Consider the following 21,466-nt stretch of genomic DNA (forward strand, 5'->3'; position numbering starts at 1 on the left):
GAAGCAAAACCTCAATATCATTCAATAAAACTGTTCATAAACCAATCCACAGCATGGAAAATCAGGAATCTGGTCAGCTACGATATGATGTTCTAGAGTTACTTTAAAACAGCGAACATACTTCAGCCTCTGTATGACTTTCATTTTGATCATTTTATTGCCCTCAGGGTTTCTATCCAATGTTCTTCAACCCAGAGGTTTCATCTTTAAACGCTTGCATGCTTGAACTCTTGCTAAGGTGACTAACTTATATTCAGTAATGTGCCAACACTCTTTCTTTACAAACCAGGCCACGATTATCAGGTGAAGTTCACATATGAAGTTAATAGAACATGCACAGTGGTGTACGTTATGTAAAGTAATTGTATCTCGTCTTCTAAAAACCAAAGCTTAGCTTACATAAGGACATATTTGCTTCCATGTTCCGTTGTGGTCTGATCAAATCCCGTGGAGCAATTGATTTATGCTTCACAGAACAAGATTTTATTTCCTGTTGTGTAACTGCTACTGGATGAAATTACCTTTTAGATTCCTTTCTCTAAGAGAGAATAGTATTATGCTCCAGGTACAGGTGGCTAACTGGAGCACCACAATTAGCACAGGTCAGCATTTGATCACAGTGTTACCCAGACTTATATATTTTAATCTATTAAATATATATATATAAATTAGGTAATAAATTAAAGCCGTTATCTCAACAATACATTTTACTGCATTAAAACAGCTGTTTTGTCTAAATAATTATGACAACTGAAATTATGATAAATATTTCAGAAGAAAAAAAATCCAAATGGTTAACAATAATCTAATGTGTGTTTCATTCAATGTCACGTTCTATCTCTACTATCTTTCCCTGGTTTCCAGGTGTCTGGAAAAGGAAAGGGAAAAGATATGCAGCCAGACTGGTGAAAATGCCAGATAGGAAGTGTACAACCTTCATCACGAGACTGCAGGTCAGGCCAGTGTTAACTGTGTTTCTCTCTGGTGATGTGAAATGAGTGTTTAGCAATCGTACTCAGATTTCACACTCTCGCATTCCCAAAAAATGCCAGGTCAAAAGGTGACAGAAAATGTTAAAAATTTGTACTCCCTCGATAATTGGACATTGAGGAAAAATAAAGGAAAAAAACAAAACTGAGTGGGGTAGTAGTATAATCTGAACTACTTGATGATGGAGCACATTAGAGTCGTTTTATATCTCTTTTCTCCAGGGAGTCTGGCCTCATTCATTCATGTCAGACACCAATGTCTGCTTGGCATGTAGTGTGTGCATGCTTCACATGAGAGCATCAACAATCCCGATTTCAAGGAAAGGGATTTCCGAACAAATAAATCCTTAAAAGTACCCAGGAAGTTCCATCTAATCGCAACATGCTTTCTTAATTAAGTCTGTCAACTTGCCATTAATTATGTGTGTAATGCAAGACAGAAAGTGAGAGCAGCTTTTCATTTACAAATGAAGACCAGCGCTTAGTTCTTAGATACGATGACACACACACACACACACACACACACACACACACACACACACACACACACACACACACACACACAAAATATCACAGGACTGAAGAAAAAAAAATCAAAACCTGCCCATAAAGCTGGCCTTTGAAGCCAAAATGTGTCGTTAGCAATTTGAATACAACTGGGGGAAAACACTCAGAGGCCACTTTAATAGGACCACTTATACACCTGATGCTCTCATGCAACCATGCCAAGGTTAAAGTCAGAGATCACATTTTTTTCTTCGTTCTAATATTTGATATGAACATTAACTGCAGCTCCTCACCTGTATCTGCATTATTTTTTGCATTTTGCAGCTGATTGGCTGATTAGATAACTGTTTAAATGCGTAGGTGTTCCTATTAAAGTGGATGGTGAATGTATGCACGTGTGCGCACACACACGTGTATATATGTATGCACGTATGTACAGTACCAGTCAAAAGTCTGGACATGCCTTCTAAGTCAATGTTTTTTTCTTTATTTTTATTAATTAAAAGACACTTCATGTATTAAAGTAATGATGGATGTCATTTCTCTTTATTTACAGTAGTTGAGCAGTTCTTGATATAATATGGATTACTACAGTTGTGGAATAGGGATATTTACTGTATTTTTATTATTTACTGTTTGATCTCAAACACATTAAGAAGGCAAGAAATTGCACTAATTAGCTTGTGACAAGACACACCTGTTAACTGAAAATAATTATAAATAATAATCAGTTCAATTTATATTGCACCTTTCTCACACCCAAAGTCGCTTTACAATTGGGGGGGGGGATGAATGAATGGATGGATGAATGGATGGATAGATAGAGTCCACCAAAAGAGGGTCAGGATGTAATTGCAACGGCGTACCTACCACAGTCCCACCAGGCGCACGAAGATAAATCCCACACAGTGGTGTCGCATCACCACCGGGCAACCTCGCTCAGATCCACAAAGTGAGCACAGAAGCACCGCCATGCAGAGCGCTGGTATGTCCCAAAACACCTGCACAGCCATTGCGACGTCACTGGGCACCAAGCACAAAAGCACCGCCACACAGAGCGCTGGACAACCCTGATGTTAAAAAGAGCAACAAGCTCACTGCAGTCTGTAGTGAGGAGCACAGGCATCACCCATGGTGCACCAAGGCCTGAAGGAAACCCGCCAACACTTGGTTCGGAGCTACGCCACAACCGGCGGACAAAACACTCAAACAAAAAACAAACATCAAACTACACAAACACAAAAAAGAAAAACAAAGGGGGAAAAAAAGAAAAATTAAAAGCTCCGGTGAGAAGCAGCAGACAAAACGCGCACAGTGTATTCTCAACTGGAAACGGAAACCAACATTCCAGGTGACTACCTCATGAAGCTGGTTAAGATAATGCCAATAATGTGCAAAGCATCATCAAGGTAAACGCTGGCTACTATGAAGAATCTAAAATACGAAACATACTTTGCTTCTGAACACTTTTTTTGTTTACCACATAATTCCATATATGTTCCACATGTTATTTCATAGTTTTGATGTCTTCAGTATTGTTCTACAATGTAGAAAATAGTCAGAATACAGAAAAACCTAGGAATGAGTAGGGGTGTCCAAACTTTTGACTGGTACTGTATGTATATGTGTGTGTGTGTGATGATAGTCGAAAAGTGCTAATGATTAAAAGCATGCATCTTAGTGCAGTTGGTTGTAAAGTAGAGAGAGAGAGAGAGAGAGAGAGAGAAAGAAAGAAAGAGACGCTTATAGGGTCCACTGAGGCCTCTTTGGCAGAGCCTCTCTATCCATCACGGCATCAATCATCCACCTCCCAGGACAGACAGGGAAAACACTCTGCCTTTCACACACACTGAAAGAGCGAGCCATGCAGGTCTGCTTCCCTCAGAAGAGAAGGTTCATAATTACCCCTCCTCACAACACTTCATCTGTATCATTACTGAGCAAATGGAAAGCCCTGGAGATCAGATAAGTCTTCGAATAAATAAAACTATATTATGTACACGAGGGGGGGGTTTACTGCTCACTTGGATGCCACTCAAATACTGATTTCATTTATGCAGGCCATCCAAATCATCAACATCAAAAGTGATAATAAGATTCTTATCAGGGACAAAAATAGTCATGGACGTATTTACCAAGCCAATAGAAGAAATATTAATAGAAATATTAATTGATACCCTTTCAGATCAATAGTCCACCAAAGATAACTTTTTTTATTTTATTTGTAATGCCATCTTGATGAAGAAATTGAGTTTTTGTTGAAAGTAAAACTGAAATGCGGTTATTACATTTCACCAGGGTCTATTCATGGGTAAACATCAAGCTGTCTTTAATACTATTGTTCCTGAGTAATCATGACAGACGAGCTACTGCATCCTAATACAGATACTACGTTTCACCAACCTAAGAACTGTATCGCTGCAGATGGTTTGGAGGATATCCATCTAACATTTGCTAATAAATAAAACAGGGTCAACATTTAATGGATATCTATGTCAGGAACAATTTTATTGAATTTAAAAAACAGATTTCTCAAGCGCTCTGACTTGGCAGGACTCCTTCTTGAGTGATGCTGCAATGACAACTAAAACATCCATCATCCAGTGAGTGAACAAGTGGTAGGAAGTGGATAAGACAGACTCACCAGCACAGTCAACATTGATCAAGCTGAGGGTGGCTGAGACGCAGGATGTATCTAGTGAACGCATGTTCCTGAAAACCAGCTGCACCATGCCAGCCTTGAGCCTCTCAGGTAGGAGAGAGAGAAGGAAGATTGGCAAGTAGACAACGTAGCGCAGATGGCACAGCACAGGAGTCATGACCTTGCCCTGCGGACTAGAGGCCATGCGCTCGATAGTGGGGAACAGCAGCACGGACTTCACCACCTGAAGTTAGGGCAGAGGGTGAGCTCATGTTAGACATACTGTATTGGAGATGAGTTTTAATACATTTGGCAGATTAGGCTAGCATTATTCATTCAGATTAAATAATCACAGGACGACTTTTAGTGTGGTCTGCTATATTATCACTATCTTGTGCTTTAAAAAACTACCAAGTTTATTTGTTACTGTTATTATTTGGCAGACACGTAATCACTTATGAACATATCAGACTCCTGTCTAATGATGTCTCGTGAATGAGCTAGCTTTTATCTCACAAACACATACACGTTGCCCGACAAAGCTATTTACCCAAGAGACTTTATCAGCCTATACTAAGATCATTTTTGTCCAAAATTTACAGCCCAGGTTTCTTGCTCTCAGTCCAAAAGGTTTTTTTTTTCAACAGTGCAGAGCCTTATTCTAACACAACTGCCCTTAGGAAGGTAAGACAGATTAGCCGAATTTTCGAGGAAGATGAAATAAATAAATAAATAAATAAATAAATCAGTGGTTCTACAAGACTCGGAGCAAAGAGCACTGATCTATACTGAATCACAAAAACAGATTATAAAAACAGGTCTTGGGCCTAAAAAGGTCTCTCTGTAGCAATAATATCAGCTTACATTCCTGGGATTCATTTGCTCTTGCTCTTCAGATTAACTGAACCACATGTACTTCAGAAAAAAAAAAGAGAGAGCAGTAGAATGACATGTGTAAAAGAGTAAAAGATGCTACAGGTGGTTCCCACACACACACAAATATGATGCACCTGACATGTAATGTAATTTCAAAGCTGCCTCTGGGTGAGCAAAATATGGGAAATGACATGTAACGTTCAGGATTTGTTTATTACGAAACTGATCCGAGACAGAACCTCAGAGAACGAGAGTGTGAGAGAAAGGAAGAGAGACAGAGAGAGGGACTTCCAGAAACAGGAAGCACCTGTCTCTGTTTGGCCATTGACTAGAAAGCAGCTCAACTCATTCAGTAAGACAAAGTGAACGTGCTTTGTCTGCCTTTGCAAAGCTTTGCAGTTCGGGCCAAGTATTTTTCAATGAAGCTATACAGTGCAATATCCATTCCCTTGTGCAAAATATGAAATAGCCAGCCACATGTAATGCCAGATGTAATTTATTCATTGTCAGACCAATTTCAAGCACTGATACTGCTGCTAGCCGGAAAGACTTCGGATTTGACTTATAGCACAACATCTGTTAACTCTCTGATACAAACAATAGAAAGCACAGGGCCCAATGGAAGCCCCAGTAAAACTGTTGATTTAGGACCTGAACTGATTCCTATAACGATTCATATATAATTCATATATCCTCTGTGGGGAGACGGAAAAACCTGATGAAATCAGAATTATTAAATACATCCTTTTTGTGGACATTTACTGCCAACAGTTTTAATGTTCGAAGGAAAAATAAACTATAGGGTAAAGTCGGGCAATTACCAACCTTGAGCACTTGTAACAACAAAAACATTTATAGCAATAAATCCATCTAGAATTAAAATCAAGCCTCTGCTAAAGGGAAATATGTTCTGCAACATATTGTTCTACAAAAACACACGTTTAAAAAAGAAAAAAACAAGAGTTAAATAGCTTGGACTAAACATGAACCAACTTTTTCTTTATGAAGTCTCCCAGTGTTGTTCAGGACGACTGGTACATCTTACGTGTGAGCTGCAAGTGAATATTCAAACCTGATCACTGCACTTGCTAGTATTAGATTGGATTAGATTAGATTGAACTTTATTGATCCCTTTGGGAGGGTTCCCTCAGGGAAATTAAGATTCCAGCAGCATCATTACAGGATAAACAGAGAATAGAAAATAGAGAAAAAACTTCTAGATAAATTAAATTAAGTATTTACATATACAAATATAAAAAGAATAAGATATGGGGGGGGCAGCAGGAGAGATATTGCACTTTATATTGCACATTATATTGCACATTGTCCGGTATTGCTTATTGTTAGGCTAGGCTACTGCTCCTTCCTATCTCATGCTGTGTTCACACTTATACCGGTACGAAAGTGGTATAACTGTATCGATACAAAGTATACCGGTACAGTTTAGTGCATCTGTCCACACTAGCGAGAAATGTTTGCGGTTTTCTTTCACGGTAGTTGAAATGCGCGTGCGCGAAATGTTTCCGTGGTTACCGAGTAACTTCCTTCCGAGAATATATGGCATCCGTTATTTCGAGATCTCGAGAAAACAAAACAATTATTTCATGATCTCAGCTGGATCACTGTATCTCCGTCGGTAGAGACGAAGCCGGGCCAGTCTTCTGCGGAGGTGCCGCAGACTAATTTTGAAATTATCCCTTATTAAAAGACTTAATGCAATCTCTCCCTGTGTCAACCCCTGATCAAAATATTGCCTTATTAGGTGATCGATTATTCCAGACATTCTAATGACCAAAGTTGCGTCTATACAGAATGAGAAATAGCCCCAAAGTCAGCATATCACAAGTCTCTTGGCGCACCTGAATGAACCATTTCTCAGCTGTTTACTCGAGATCACAGAATAATTGTTTTGTTTTATCGAGATCTCGAAATAACGGTTTTGTTTTCTCGAGATCTTGAATTAGTTGTGTTGTTTTCTCGAGATCCTGAACTAATTATGTCGTTATCTCAGGATAACAAGGTGAATAAACAAAAAGGATTATATGAAGGGCCTCTCTCGGCTTCCGTACGGATGAAACAATGTGTGTGTGCTTTTTGTTGTCAATGTACAGTCTGTATTTCTGGTGGTCATTTATTCAGTCGAATTGTATAAAACGCGCGAGGCAGTTGAGAAAGAAACAAACGAATCTCCGTTCTTCACTATTTTATTCAGTGAAGACATCGATTGAGGTGTGTGACTTTGCGCATGCGCATTATATTTGTATCGATACAGAACCGCTTCATCTGTCCACACTACAGCGAAGCGCTACAGTACCGATACTGTACCGGTACGAAACCCATACATTTGTGGGTTTTGTACCGATACAGTTATACCGCTACAGTACCGGTATAGTTGCTAGTGTGGACAGGTGTTGCGGTACGAAAGTAGTATCGTATCGGTACAAAATCCCTAGTGTGGACAGGGTATTAGTACAGGTGTGAGCGGGAAAGGTTTTTCTTTGTTGTTTTTTTAATCTCACACCCTCTTGCTCAGGACCAATCCTGCCTGCTGTCTGGTTTCATTTTTTTTTTTTTTTACCCATAGGCAATAGTTTCTAACCAACCGATTCTCCTACATCCCCAAAATACAAACAAATTAGTCACTGAGACCACTGTGACCCTTACCTTGATAAATCAGTTACTGAAGATGAATAAATGACTGCACAAATACTCAGTATGCTCCCATATTAATGAACATGGCCTTTTTTATCCCAGGAGTTTCACACCTGACTGCCTGCTCCTGTCTGCATGAAAAACAAAACAACACACACACCAAAAAAAAGAAAAAAAGCACCCATATCCATGACCTCTTTCTTCAGTTCTGATTCTTACAAACTATACTACATGTTTAGATTAAATTTATGTGTAGAAATAGTAGCTTTAATATGAACCTTGGTGTGACTGGTTTGGGGGGAGGGAGGGGAGAGATAGAGAGATAGAGAGAGAGAGTTTAAGTGGGTGTGTGAACAGGTGATCTTTGATGTGTAAAGTACTAGGTTTGATGAGAAGCAGCTCCTCTTCATGCAGGTCACAGGAATGGAACTCTGGGAGGGGTTCTCTAATCAGCAGAATGGACAGATCTCTCCCTCTCTCTGTCTTTCTCTCTCTCTTTCTTTCTTCCTCACACACGCCTCAGTCTAACCTGCTGCAGAATTTCAAAACTACATTTTTTCCCTCTTATACACTCACCCTTTACCACACGTCAACAAACATCTGCTCTATGTGTGCCGACAGGTCTTCCTAACTTTCCTGTATTTGGAAATAATAATAATAATAAAAGTTGGTCATTGAATCTTCTGTACCAGTATCTGGAGTAGACGAGCTGAAAAATGTTTCGATGTTACAGGCTCATTTTTACTCAGCAGCCCTGACCACATGGTCTCACATCTAAGCTGTGCAGCAGTATTCTGTTTCCCTTCTGGAGCTTCAGACGGAGGCACTTGTAACACGTTATCTCTGAGGACTACACAGTTTGTGGGTAAGCATGCAAGCCTATGGCTCATAAAGATATATGACAGAGACAAATAACTAAACTAAGAACCCTTTATTCGTCACATGCACACTTCAAGCACAGTGAAATTCATCCTCTGCATTTAACCCATCTGAAGCAGTGAACACACGCACACACACTCAGAGCAGTGGGCAGCCACACCAGAGCACCTGGGGAGCAGTCAGGGGTGAGGTACCTTGCTCAAGGGCACCTCACGTCAACCTAACTGCATGTCTTTGGATTGTGGGGGAAACCGGAGCACCCAGAAGAAACCCATGCAGACACGGGGAGAACATGCAAACTCCACACAGAAAGGCCCTCGCTGGCCACTGGGTTCGAACCCGGAACCTTCTTGCTGTGAGGCGACTGTGCTAACCACTACACCACCGTGCTGCCATGTATAATAATAATAATAATAATAATAATAAGTGTAATGTAATACCTGACAGTGTGATGTAAATAACTGGTGTACAGCTGGTGTAACTGGCATTACCTTGTTATTCAACCATATAAAGGACATTATTCTATCCACATTCACTGGATATTAGCGATCGTGCGTTCTGAATGGCTACTCTCCTATTGGCTATCAGCTCATACACCGTGAGTAGAGGAAAACAAAATGGTGGAATGCATCAAGTCAGATATATCACCTTGTTATCAAGAATTAAAAAAAGAATCAGAAAGCACTAAAAGAATATGGTGTCCCCCCCCCAAAATCTCCTGTTCCACACTCCAGCCCAGTCGGTGGTGATAATGCACCTTTAAGTTGGTTTGCCAACTGCCAAAAAACCTAAAGAAGAAGAAGAAAAGGGTGGAGTGTGTTGCTGAACCAACCGAGGATAAAACTAAAAACTCTACAAAATACAGAATGAAAGTATTTCATGGTAAGAAGATATCTTTTTTATTTTTCAAGAATTATTGTTGGCACATTTTTCACAAATTGCTACTGTCATTTCGCCGGTTTGTTTACATTCTAAGCGGAAATGATTTTGTCAGACATTTTGTACAAAGTTTTATTTATCGAATTTACAAAAAAATGGAAATAAAAATGCTCTCTTTCTCAAAAATCCAGTGAATGTGGATAGAATAAAAAAAGTTATTCCACTCAATCTTGTTGTACACGGCTTATAGCCAACTCGGCGCTACACACCTGATCGGCTATCAGCTATCAACTCATGTACGGGTACGACTCGATTTCATGGAATAACTTAATTATTTAACAATTATTCACTGAAAGCGAAGTGAATATCAGTGAATAATAACCGAGACGAAGTTGAGGTTATTCACCAATATTCATTGAGCCTGAGGCAGATAATCATTTTAGCATAAATACACAGGTGATTATTTAAAAAATAAATTGTATTTAAAAAAAACCCATTTATTTCAAACTTTGAAAGCGGCATGCAAATGTAATAACGGTGTGAGTCACATAAAATACTTTGTTTTGAAACAGATAAAATAAATCACAATTCCACCTTACCTTTGAACAGTTTTAGACCAAACTTCGTAGCATCTTTAGTGCTTTTAGGAACAGCATTTTCTTTCATAATTTGTAATTCTTCCTCACTTATGGTGACGAAGAGATTGGCCGCCATTTTGCCAAGTCGCTCAAGGTGATTATCGAGAAATAGTCTGAATTTCTCGACCAATCAGCGCACATTATTTACTATAATCACCTGTGTATTTAAGGGCGGCACGGTGGTGTAGTGGTTAGCGCTGTCGCCTCACAGCAAGAAGGTCCGGGTTCGAGCCCCGTGGCCAGCGAGGGCCTTTCTGTGCGGAGTTTGCATGTTCTCCCCGTGTCCGCGTGGGTTTCCTCTGGGTGCTCCGGTTTCCCCCACAGTCCAAAGACATGCAGGTTAGGTTAACTGGTGACTCTAAATTGACCGTAGGTGTGAATGTGAGTGTGAATGGTTGTCTGTGTCTATGTGTCAGCCCTGTGATGACCTGGCGACTTGTCCAGGGTGTACCCCGCCTTTCGCCCGTAGTCAGCTGGGATAGGCTCCAGCTTGCCTGCGACCCTGTAGAACAGGATAAAGCGGCTAGAGATGATGAGATGAGATGAGATGAGATGAGATGAGAGACCTGTGTATTTATACTAAATGTATTTAACCACTTCAAGTCTTTTCCTGCAAGGTTTTTTTTCTTAGCCACATCTAAGGTGTTCATATTGTCTAGGTTCCTCATATTTCAACGGACCATTAAGGCTTTAAAAACATCCCTAATTCTTTACACACAACAGCAGCCAAGAATCCATAAAATATCTAAGGTGCAGCCCATTGAACATGCCTTAACCAGTCGTCATATGTTCTACTCACCTACGTTTTTTGCAAAGCCTTTAAACAATTTTCTGCCCAATTTATCCACTTGTTTTTGAAAAGCAAGGTACATGCATATAAAAACGAGGTCTAAAAGAGCACTTCGGAAGTGATCATGGAATGTGCCAGATTGTGAGAGTGGTCAATGGGATACTTGAATGTGCTGAAGGTCTGACCAGTCTGCAGCATGTTAAGCAAATATAACTATTTGGGTTTTTAAAACCTGGAGTGTATTGGGGCAGTAACCAGAGCCAGCTATATAGTGTAATGTTTATGCTTTTACTTGGCACACACAGGGACTGTAATGATGTTTTATTTAAGTGAATTATGAAGTAATGCCAACAATTTTGGACCTCACCCCAGTCTGCCCTAACCTTTACTCCATGAATGGAGGCCCACCCAATGTGCTGTGATAGAGATACACACACTCACAGGAAGCGGCAGACACATTTTTGTGTCGGAGGAATTTTGGGGACGTGCCATTGTTCCACTAAGGCTAATGACACAACTTGTTGAGTTCTTTCCTTTAAACATCTGTAAGATTTCCATTACCTCTCCCAGATAACGACTCCATTTAAACATTTAAAATACTATTATCTTTTATTTAACAGACTTTAGTGCACAAATTGTCCAAGACCTTTTTAAAAACAATTCACGTTCCAAGGCAATATCAAAATTTCCTCTTTAAGTCTTTTAGCCGAGTCAAATCGCTGTCAAAATATCTCCGGTTTCAAAATTATGTCTGGCCACATACTCGTCCAGATAAAGATACTTTAACGTCGGAACTAAGCAGCCTATGTTGCTTTTCCTGTGCTTTAGCATGCGAGCAAGATAATAGATCTGACATACTATGTAAACAAAACCCAACTGCAAAACAAATTTGGCTCCTCATAGTACCAATTTTACGTGAGTGGATTTGTTTGTATATATTGATTAAGCAGTCTGAAGTGTAGGGAAGATTTCATGTGGCAATGTGAGCATGTGTTCAGTGTGTGCTCCACCAAAAATGGTTTGAATTAGCATGATGAAAACCAACGACGCACCATATTTTCCCATCCTTACTTGCAGTACACGAGGGCTGCAGAAGATACACATTTTGATCATGCATATAAATAAAATAAAAAACAAATGTAGATGGCTGCACACATCTGTTTATATTTATCCATGAAGATCATGGTAGGCGATTAGCCAGTATTCTGGAGGTGACTAAAACTAAATCTTATACATGAAACATGAAAATTCTCCAGCAATTCCTGTACCATAAAAGTAATGATGAACGAATAAAAAGAAACCATAACTGAATTTAAAAAAAAAAAAAAATATATATATATATATATATATATATATATATATATATATATATATATATATATATATAAATTACTGGCTGACAGTACATCAACAGAAATAATAATAAACTGAAAATCAACGTCTAAAGAAATGTAAAACTGCACATCTTTACTTCAGGCTCTTAAATCAAATAATCTGTCATTCCTGGCACAGATGATGGAACGATTTCTCAGCTTGCGTGCTGGCCCCCTGCAAAAGAGCTGCTATGGTCAGGGACACGGAGCACATTTCTTGTAGGGTTTTCTTCTCATAGCACTCAGTCTCAGTGAGAAATGCCTGCTGTGCTCTCAGAGTTGTTCATTAGACCAGCTGGAGTCTAAACATTCACCTCAGAGTCTTAGAATGGGCAGAAATCCCAACAATGCTGAGTAGGCTGGAGTTACACAATTTAAGCGCACATGTGCAGCAGACCGGAGAGGATATTCATTCTGTCGAGTAGCCCTGATCTTTCTAAGACAAACATGTCCGTAATAATGTCTAGTAGCAGTCAGTCAAAGTGACTGGACAAGTACTGATGAGTATTTACGCCACAAGCCCAGCTGCCTTGCCATTTTAAATTACCCGCATGACAAGAATCTTTCATAAACACAAGTCTATAGACAAAAGCCAATCAACACTGAAAAGGAACTGGTGTATTCAGGCATGACTTGTGTACATCAGAACAATGATATTGTTAAAAGAATCAGAGAATCATGCTGCTCTGAGGTACAAGCTGAAAAAACGTGCCACCTGTCCATGTCAGAAGAAAAGTGGAGCAAGACCTGCTATTGCCTCCCCAGACCTCAGTAGGGCCCTTTATTCTAACCCACATAGCTAGAACAGGAGTTTCTGATTATCACATATCATACATAATCACCATGCTGCATTTTTTGGCAGCCTACAATCTGCAGCAGTGAGGGAAATATTTTTCTTTTTTTATATTCTTTTTTTTTCTTCTTCTTATGTAGACATGGCATGCCACGACTTCATAATGGTTTAGGTATAACTTAGTCGGAAAAAAAAAAGTAAATAACAGACAACAGTGCATACTTAAAGAATATAAGGTTAACACGACTGGAATTAAATAGAGCATTACGCTGTTCAAGGAAGAGATGCACTAGATGGACTATATCAGTATGGATACATATTTCCTTATATCCTTTATACTTAAAGGATAAAAGTACACACATTTCCAGAACATGCTTTAAAAGGTATTATATGATTGAATGAGTAAGGTCTTTAAGCACTTGAACTGTATGTGAAGAATTATGATGTAGCTCTTGTCCGTTATGATGAGTTATATGCACATCTGTATAAGGCCCTTGAGTGGAACTAAATATTTCTAAAGAAGAAAACAAAGGAATGAAACAGACAGGAAGTTAGTGAAAAGAGGTGAGGGATAGGGAGAGGGAGAAAGAAAAAAAAACACGAGAAGCAAAGCCTGAAAATAAAAATGACAAAGTGCACATCTTAGTAGCAGAAAAACCCCAGAGGGAGAAAGAAAATCAAAGTTCTTTTCCACCTTATTTAATCTCCTGACCTTTCGCACAGCAGGCACATGGGAGCACAACTGTCTTATTATCCTGTTCAGCAATGGCATCTCAGGCCACTTCTAAATCGTACATAGTCCTGCTCATGTTTTGCTGAACATTTAAACCATGCCAGACATACACATTAGTAAAGCAGTCTACGGAGACTGAGCAGACAGGGCCAAGAAACTCAAGCAGAGCTAGTCATTATTTACATGCTTTAATAAAGAGAAGCAGACTGAATGAGCAAACAATAGCCTCTAGAGAAAGCTGTGAGTCACTAAGTGAAATTCACTCTTCCAGCTTAGACTTATGCTGGCTCATTGTTCTTACGCTCTAAAATAGTGGAGAAAAAAAATAGAATCCATTTAATCATAGCAAAAGCAGGCTGTCTTCTGTGGTTTCGACCATCAGGTCATTAATGGGATGATTACGACCAGATTACAGCCAGCGCGAGTAAATAAAGGTCAGATTTAAAGCTAAAATAAAATAGTAAAACCACAGTACGTAGCAAAACAATAAAAATAATCCCAAGGCATTTCAAACCTGTCTTTATACAGCACTGTGCAAAAATCTTAGGCACATGGAAAGACACGCTGTAGACCAAAAATGGCTTAAAAATAATGAAATGAAATGTTTCAACATTAAAAAAAAAATACTATAAACACCAGTAAGCCATAATAAATGAAACAAAGTCAATATTTGGTTTGAGACGACCCTTTGCTTAAAAAATAAAATAAAATAAAAAATAAATAGTAGTCGCAGGTACAGTGAGTGCAGTTTTATAAGGAAATTAGCTGTAGGTTTTACTGAGCATCTTGCAGAACCAGCCACAGTTCTTCCGGACACTTTGTCACACTCGCGTCTTCATTTTGCACCAAAACCCAGTAGCCTTCATTATGTTTTCTTTTTTAATCTGAAAACTGCTCTCTTATGTAATATGCTGCTCAGATACAAACTGTTTTTCTCCTGTAACATATACTGTAAATTTGTGCTGGAAAACGAATGTTTGGACTCTAAAATGTGTTGTACTGACTCGATAATGTAGAAGTCATAAAACAGAAATCTGTAACAAAGTTTGTGTGAAAAAAAATAGTGTGCCTAAGACTTTTGCACAGTACTGTACACTGAACAAAAATATAACATATTTCTCTAATCAACGTTTTACCTTTAACTCTGCGTCTCTCTTCATCATCTCCAGAATGATGTAGCAGCCGATTGAGTGACCAATCAGGACGAGGTGTGTGTCTCGGGGCACATGTTCTAAGAGAAAGCCCAGTTTGTGCTCAATCTGTCCATTCAAGCCAAAAACATCCTCTGACTCGGCCGCCGGAGCATCTTAAAAGTACAAAACAGGACAACAAAATAAGGCTGGTTTATAAAAAAAGGCTGTAATGAGAAGCAACAAAGCTATCATCACAATCACCAATACCTTATCAAACACACGGCTATTTCCTGATTGTAGGAGTCTGATTACGACTGTTAGAAACGGTTAATTATCTGTGGGGCGCTTTCATTTGGCAAGTTTTTCATGCGTGGAGTTTTCTTTCAACATCTTGATCTTGTTCTTCATTATGTCTTTGGACAGGTAAAATAACACCCCATCAACAATTCCAGTAAGTTGAAATCCTGAACAATGCTTGGCAGGCATCGATATTAATGTCATCCAAGCAGCACTAAATGAAGTAGTGTTAACTTGAGAAAGGGTATGAATCACCGCGAGACAGTGGATAGGTGTTGGAAAAGAGAAAAGACAAACTCTTATGACAACATTAAACAGCAAGTCATAAGCTGCTGGTAATGTTCCCCCATTTTTTGTCTGTAAATTATCGTGACCTGTTGGTTACATAGCTCATCACAGAAAGTAAGTACCAGGTGTTTTATGTAAATTATGTTGAAATGAAAATGCATTAAAAATGAGCAAAAACAAAATACTGCAATAAATTACATACATAGATCCATACATGACTGGATAATTAAGTAGGCTATTCATCATAAAATACCACGAGTTTCATGTGAGGTGTAATAAATATTTAAACTCAATCAAGCTCATACTCCCTCCTCTAAAAATACATCTTTCTTTCTCAAACCAGAAGCAGGTACATGGTTTTTAAAAAAAAAAAAACACTCCTCAGTTAAGCACACTGCTTTTCACAAACCAAACTACATGGTGATAATAAATACAGACACATGCGCACACGCACGTGCATGCACACACACCATTTACCAGGCGATTCGTATTCAGAAAGTGGAGAACAAGGGATTCAAAAACACATGTGAGCTTCAGAGAGCTGTGTAATTTTCACAGCACAACTCTCTAAAAACTGAATGTTAAATAAAGCGCTTCATGCTTCAGACACACCATACCCCCCCCCTTGGAAGTCACGCCAGGAGGGATCTGGTTTTTCCCCCTAAATTTGGATAGTGTTAAATCAAATATGCATGTGTACCACAGTGAACTTGTTTCAAACACAAAGAAAAAGAAGAAAAAAATGCGAGTCCTTTTGTTCAATTTTTCGGCCTAGTTTCTGGTCTTTCGGTGCAGTTTTTGAGATATAGTTAGGAAGGATATGTTGCTGAATTGTGCCAACCCTGCATGCCAGTGCATATTGGTTCTCTTTGCCAGAGAGCTAATGTGTAATTAGCCATGTTTTTTTTTAGATTCTAACGGACAGCTTTTGTTTCATTATATGTTGCTAAGTGTCTGAACGGATCACACAAACACTGTCACTATTAAGATTCAATTATTGTACTCTTATAAACGCTGAATGTACTGTATTCCTCAAATGAAAAGGGAAACCTCAGGCTCATATTCAGGCAATGCCCATTTTTGTTGTATTAAAAATCTCTCTCTCTTTTTTTTTAATCTGCAAAATATTTGGACAAAAACCTAGCTCCTGTCATCAAATTTGAGAACGCTCTATACTGATAAGAAGTAGTCCCATCCATCTCTGTTAATCTGATGTAGTTCCCTTATGCATCAGAGAGCTTTCAGCATGTCATGCAAGCTACACATAAAAATGGAGTCCAGAAAAAGATAAAGAGGCTGATTGACCTGCAAGACATGAAGAAATGTGAGAGATAAAAAGAATCTGCTGATAGGAGGAACCACTGCAAACCATACAAAGAGTTCAGGACATTAAATCATTTTTATAGCATAAAATACCAGTATATATATGAAAGGCTGATAAAGCAGGGAATACATTACAGAAGGAACAAGTCAGCGGACTAATTCAAGTGTCTGCACTCAGGGCTGAAGCTCTGCTCTCTGTATACCTTGCACTGCTATTACCACCGTTACTATTCCCTTGGATATAGGATGAGTTTTAGGGTATACAGTGTAGAGCAGGGTGATGTCATGCTGTGTCATTGTGACATCATTGTGAAGCATTTAAAGATTAACACTTCTCTATTCGTAAGTTTTAAAAAAGTACTACAACAAGCAACACACGATTATAGCATCATCAAACAAGGGAATATTTATTTATTTATTTATTTATTTTATTTAACCTTTATTTAACCAGGGGGCAGCACGGTGGTGTAGTGGTTAGCGCTGTCACCTCACAGCAAGAAGGTCCGGGTTCGAGCCCTGTGGCCGGCAAGGGCCTTTCTGTGTGGAGTTTGCATGTTCTCCCCGTGTCCGCGTGGGTTTCCTCCGGGTGCTCCGGTTTCCCCCACAGTCCAAAGACATGCAGGTTAGGTTAACTGGTGACTCTAAATTGACCGTAGGTGTGAATGTGAGTGTGAATGGTTGTCTGTGTCTATGTGTCAGCCCTGTGATGACCTGGCGACTTGTCCAGGGTGTACCCCGCCTTTCGCCCGTAGTCAGCTGGGATAGGCTCCAGCTTGCCTGCGACCCTGTAGAAGGATAAAGCGGCTAGAGATAATGAGATGAGATGAGATTTAACCAGGAAAAGTCCCATTGAGTTACAATAACTCTTCTCCCAGGGAGTCCTGGCCAAGACTGGTGGCAAAAAGTTTCAAAATGCATAAAAAACAAGACAAAGTTACATACTACACCACAAATCCCATACGATACATACTAAAACACAAACAAGACATTACACTTAATATGACAAATAACAAGCCAATACAGACACAACTTAAAAGGCACCGAGTTAAAAACAATTACACTGTTCAGTCAGAGTTGACATTAAAAGGTTTTGAAGTATTGAAAGATGGAAGTGATTCTAGATTTAAAGTGTTTTGGAGTTCATTCCAGACATTTGGTGCATATGATGAGAAAGCTGTTTTACCAAGTTCTGTTCTTGCTGATGGAATATAATTAGTATTTTTTCTGATGACCTTGTCCTATAAACCCTATTATGTTAAGTAAGCAAGTTTGAAATATAGAACGGTAATTTACCCATTAATGCTTTAACAATGAAAATCTCATCTCATCTCATCATCTCTAGCCGCTTTATCCTGTTCTACAGGGTCGCAGGCAAGCTGGAGCCTATCCCAGCTGACTACGGGCGAAAGGCGGGGTACACCCTGGACAAGTCGCCAGGTCATCACAGGGCTGACACATAGACACAGACAACCATTCACACTCACATTCACACCTACGGTCAATTTAGAGTCACCAGTCACCAATACAGGGAGAACATGCAAACTCCGCACAGAAAGGCCCTTGCTGGCCACGGGGCTCGAACCCGGACCTTCTTGCTGTGAGGCGACAGCGCTAACCACTACACCACCGTGCCGCCACAATGAAAATCAATAAATGGAATTTCCTTCTGAGAGAGAGGGAGGACCATTGTACAGTTTCATACAGAATGCAGTGGTGAGTCCTAGCTACTGCATCTGTAATGAAAAGCAAGGCTGAATGGTATAATAATAATAATAATAATAATAATAATAATAATATGGACACGAGTTCATTACTGGGAAATACACCACTCGTATTTTTCATATGAGCTACATTCGAGACATGGAGATCCAAAACCGTGACATAAATCTCTATGTGTCACTCGTGAGGAAATCGATGCATTGTTTTGATAAATGTGGGTACTCTCTCTTTGTGAATGTGTCTATATAATAAAAAGAACATCACAATTTGGCTTGAAGATATGAAGTTTATCTTCTCATGTTGAAAAATTCATATTTTTCATACAAAATACATTGTGGATCTGAGTGACATATTTAAATCATATTGGCTGGCTTTGAGTGGTATATCAGATATATTCCATTCAGCTAGCATGATACTGAATGAGTAAAAGATATGTTCAATATCATGCTAGCTGAATGGAATATATCTGATAGATCATGAAAAAAGCCAGCCAATATTATTATTATTATTAAAATACATACACACTCTTCATATCAGCATTTTCGAAGGTCAACACTAGCTTACCCATGACTTGGTGCTGTTAGCGCGGCAGTCTAATTACCTTCCAGCCGGTGTAGTGTTAGCGAAGGCCAATGCTAGCGCAGTCAAGGCGATTATTATTCTTATTATTTTCCATGTGTAATTTACTTAGTTACTTTTAAAATCAACATCGACAGCTACACACAACGGAGCGACCTGGCAGCCAAATTTCTCTTCAAATCTTCAGCTTTTAATGAAGCAAACCTGGTGGCCATGTTTGTTTACAAATTGTCACTGTCGCTCGCTAACGCAGAAGTTTTACATCCCTGACATGTGACACTATGTTGGCTTGACAGCATGCAATATTATAACAATATTGCACACTCATATTCCATTGGGGAGAGTGGCGTAATACACAGAGGATAAGCGATATGATAACAATATTACATGCTATCAATAAACCCACTAGAAGGGAATAGAATACGTGTTTTTATTCCATGGAAAAAGTGGCCCCTATGTATAATAAGTCCCGATATTTAACTCCGATGACGTCGCTCCCAGTGTTTTCCCGCTGACTAGACGCACCGGTTCAGAATTAAAATTCTTTTGATTAACTTGCATTTTTTTTGTGGCTGTGTCAATATAATATAAAGAATAGTACATGGTGCCATGAAGATATAAAGTTTATCTTCTCATGTTGAGAATATTTTCACTTGTTCGCTTTGCCTACTCGTGATATATACATTCACCACTCGAAGATAAACTTCATATCTTCATGCAACAATGTAATATCCTATATATATTTTATTTATATTGTGCCTTTCATAATCCCAAGGTCGCTTTACTTAGGAGAAGAAGAAGAAGAAAAGCATCGATTTACACTACCGTTCAAAAGTTTGGGGTCACCCAGACAATTTTGTGTTTTCCATGAAAAGTCACGCTTTTATTTACCACCATAAGTTGTAAAATGAATAGAAAATATAGTCGAGACATTTTTCTGGCCATTTTGAGCATTTAATCGACCCCACAAATGTGATGCTCCAGAAACTCAATCTGCTCAAAGGAAGGTCAGTTTTATAGCTTCTCTAAAGAGCTAAACTGTTTTCAGCTGTGCTAACATGATTGTACAAGGGTTTTCTAATCATCCATTAGCCTTCTGAGGCAATGAGCAAACACATTGTACCATTAGAACACTGGAGTGAGAGTTGCTGGAAATGGGCCTCTATACACCTATGTAGATATTGCACCAAAAACCAGACATCTGCAGCTAGAATAGTCATTTACCACATTAGCAATGTATAGAGTGCATTTCTGATTAGTTTAAAGTGATCTTCATTGAAAAGAACAGTGCTTTTCTTTCAAAAATAAGGAAATTTCAAAGTGACCCCAAACTTTTGAACGGTAGTGTAGTTCTTAGTATATTGCAAGAACAACAAGATGCATATTACAGTTGTAATAATCAGACCCGAATGTCATCATAGGCATGAATGTCATGGCAATATTGGGTTTTCGATTATTTTTTTAACTGTTCTTTTTCTGGGGACAAATTATTGTACAATATACAGTAGGGCTGCAACAACTAATCGATTAAATCGATTAAAATCGATTATTAAAATAGTTGGCAACTAATTTAATAGTCGATTAGTTGGGTCTACATTATCATACACATAAGTGCAGTTGCTACTCCCTAATGTGGGGGCAGTAAAGCACCATTAACCCTTTGGTGACTGACCCCTTGAAAATGGTTCCTCCAGGAATGATGACGTTTCAGTTGTCAAGACAACGGAAAAACTAAAATACAAAAACAGAAAGATACGTCACAATGCTCTTGTGCACAAAACAAAATGCTCTTGTATTTGTATTTGTATTTTAGTTTTTCCGTTGTCTTGACAACTGAAACGTCATGGTTCCTGGAGGAACCATTTTCAAGGGGTCAGTCACCAAAGGGTTAAGCTGGATACCGACCGCCGTAAAAGAAGAAGCAGGAGAAGCGAACCAATGCCGTGCTTTGTGTAGCTCACCTGGAAGAAGCGTTTGAAAAATGGCGGAGGAGGCTAACGTTAGTAGAGAGAAAAATGTCCGACCCAAGTCATCAAAAGTATGGGAGCACTTTACATTAACGCCTTCAAAGAACAGCGTTAGGTGCAAAATGTGCAGAGCTGATCTCGCGTGGCACGGAAGCACAACATCGCTGAATGAGCACCTGAAGAGGAAGCACGTTGGAGTGTCTGATTATAATTTCAAAGTAAATTCTGTATTAAAATTACTAAATAAGCAAATCCGTTACAGTCCACGAAACAGGAAGTATAAGGATGAGGAAAAAACAGTTTAAATCGGGAAGCTGTGCACATTTGCGCAGTCCTGCCGCTCAGGCTGCACAAATGTGCGCAGCTTCCCGATTATTGTCAGCACATGACAGCATTACCCAATGTTCATT

At 39.1% G+C, this 21,466-nt stretch overlaps 1 protein-coding gene across 2 annotated transcripts in view; it reads right to left on the reverse strand.

Moving 5' to 3' along the window:
- Window positions 1–21,466, reverse strand: part of ldah (lipid droplet associated hydrolase) — an 82,074-nt gene that overhangs the window by 14,089 nt on the left and 46,519 nt on the right. For both annotated transcript variants that reach the window (XM_060934085.1, XM_060934084.1), the window contains exons 4-5: window positions 14,887–15,056; window positions 4,141–4,381 (exon numbers count right to left, since the gene is read on the reverse strand). In XM_060934085.1, coding sequence (XP_060790068.1) covers window positions 4,141–4,381; window positions 14,887–15,056 — 411 coding nt within the window. The remainder of the gene's footprint in view (window positions 1–4,140; window positions 4,382–14,886; window positions 15,057–21,466) is intronic.

This window comes from Neoarius graeffei, chromosome 11 (assembly GCF_027579695.1).
Source record: "Neoarius graeffei isolate fNeoGra1 chromosome 11, fNeoGra1.pri, whole genome shotgun sequence".
NCBI lineage: Eukaryota > Metazoa > Chordata > Actinopteri > Siluriformes > Ariidae > Neoarius > Neoarius graeffei.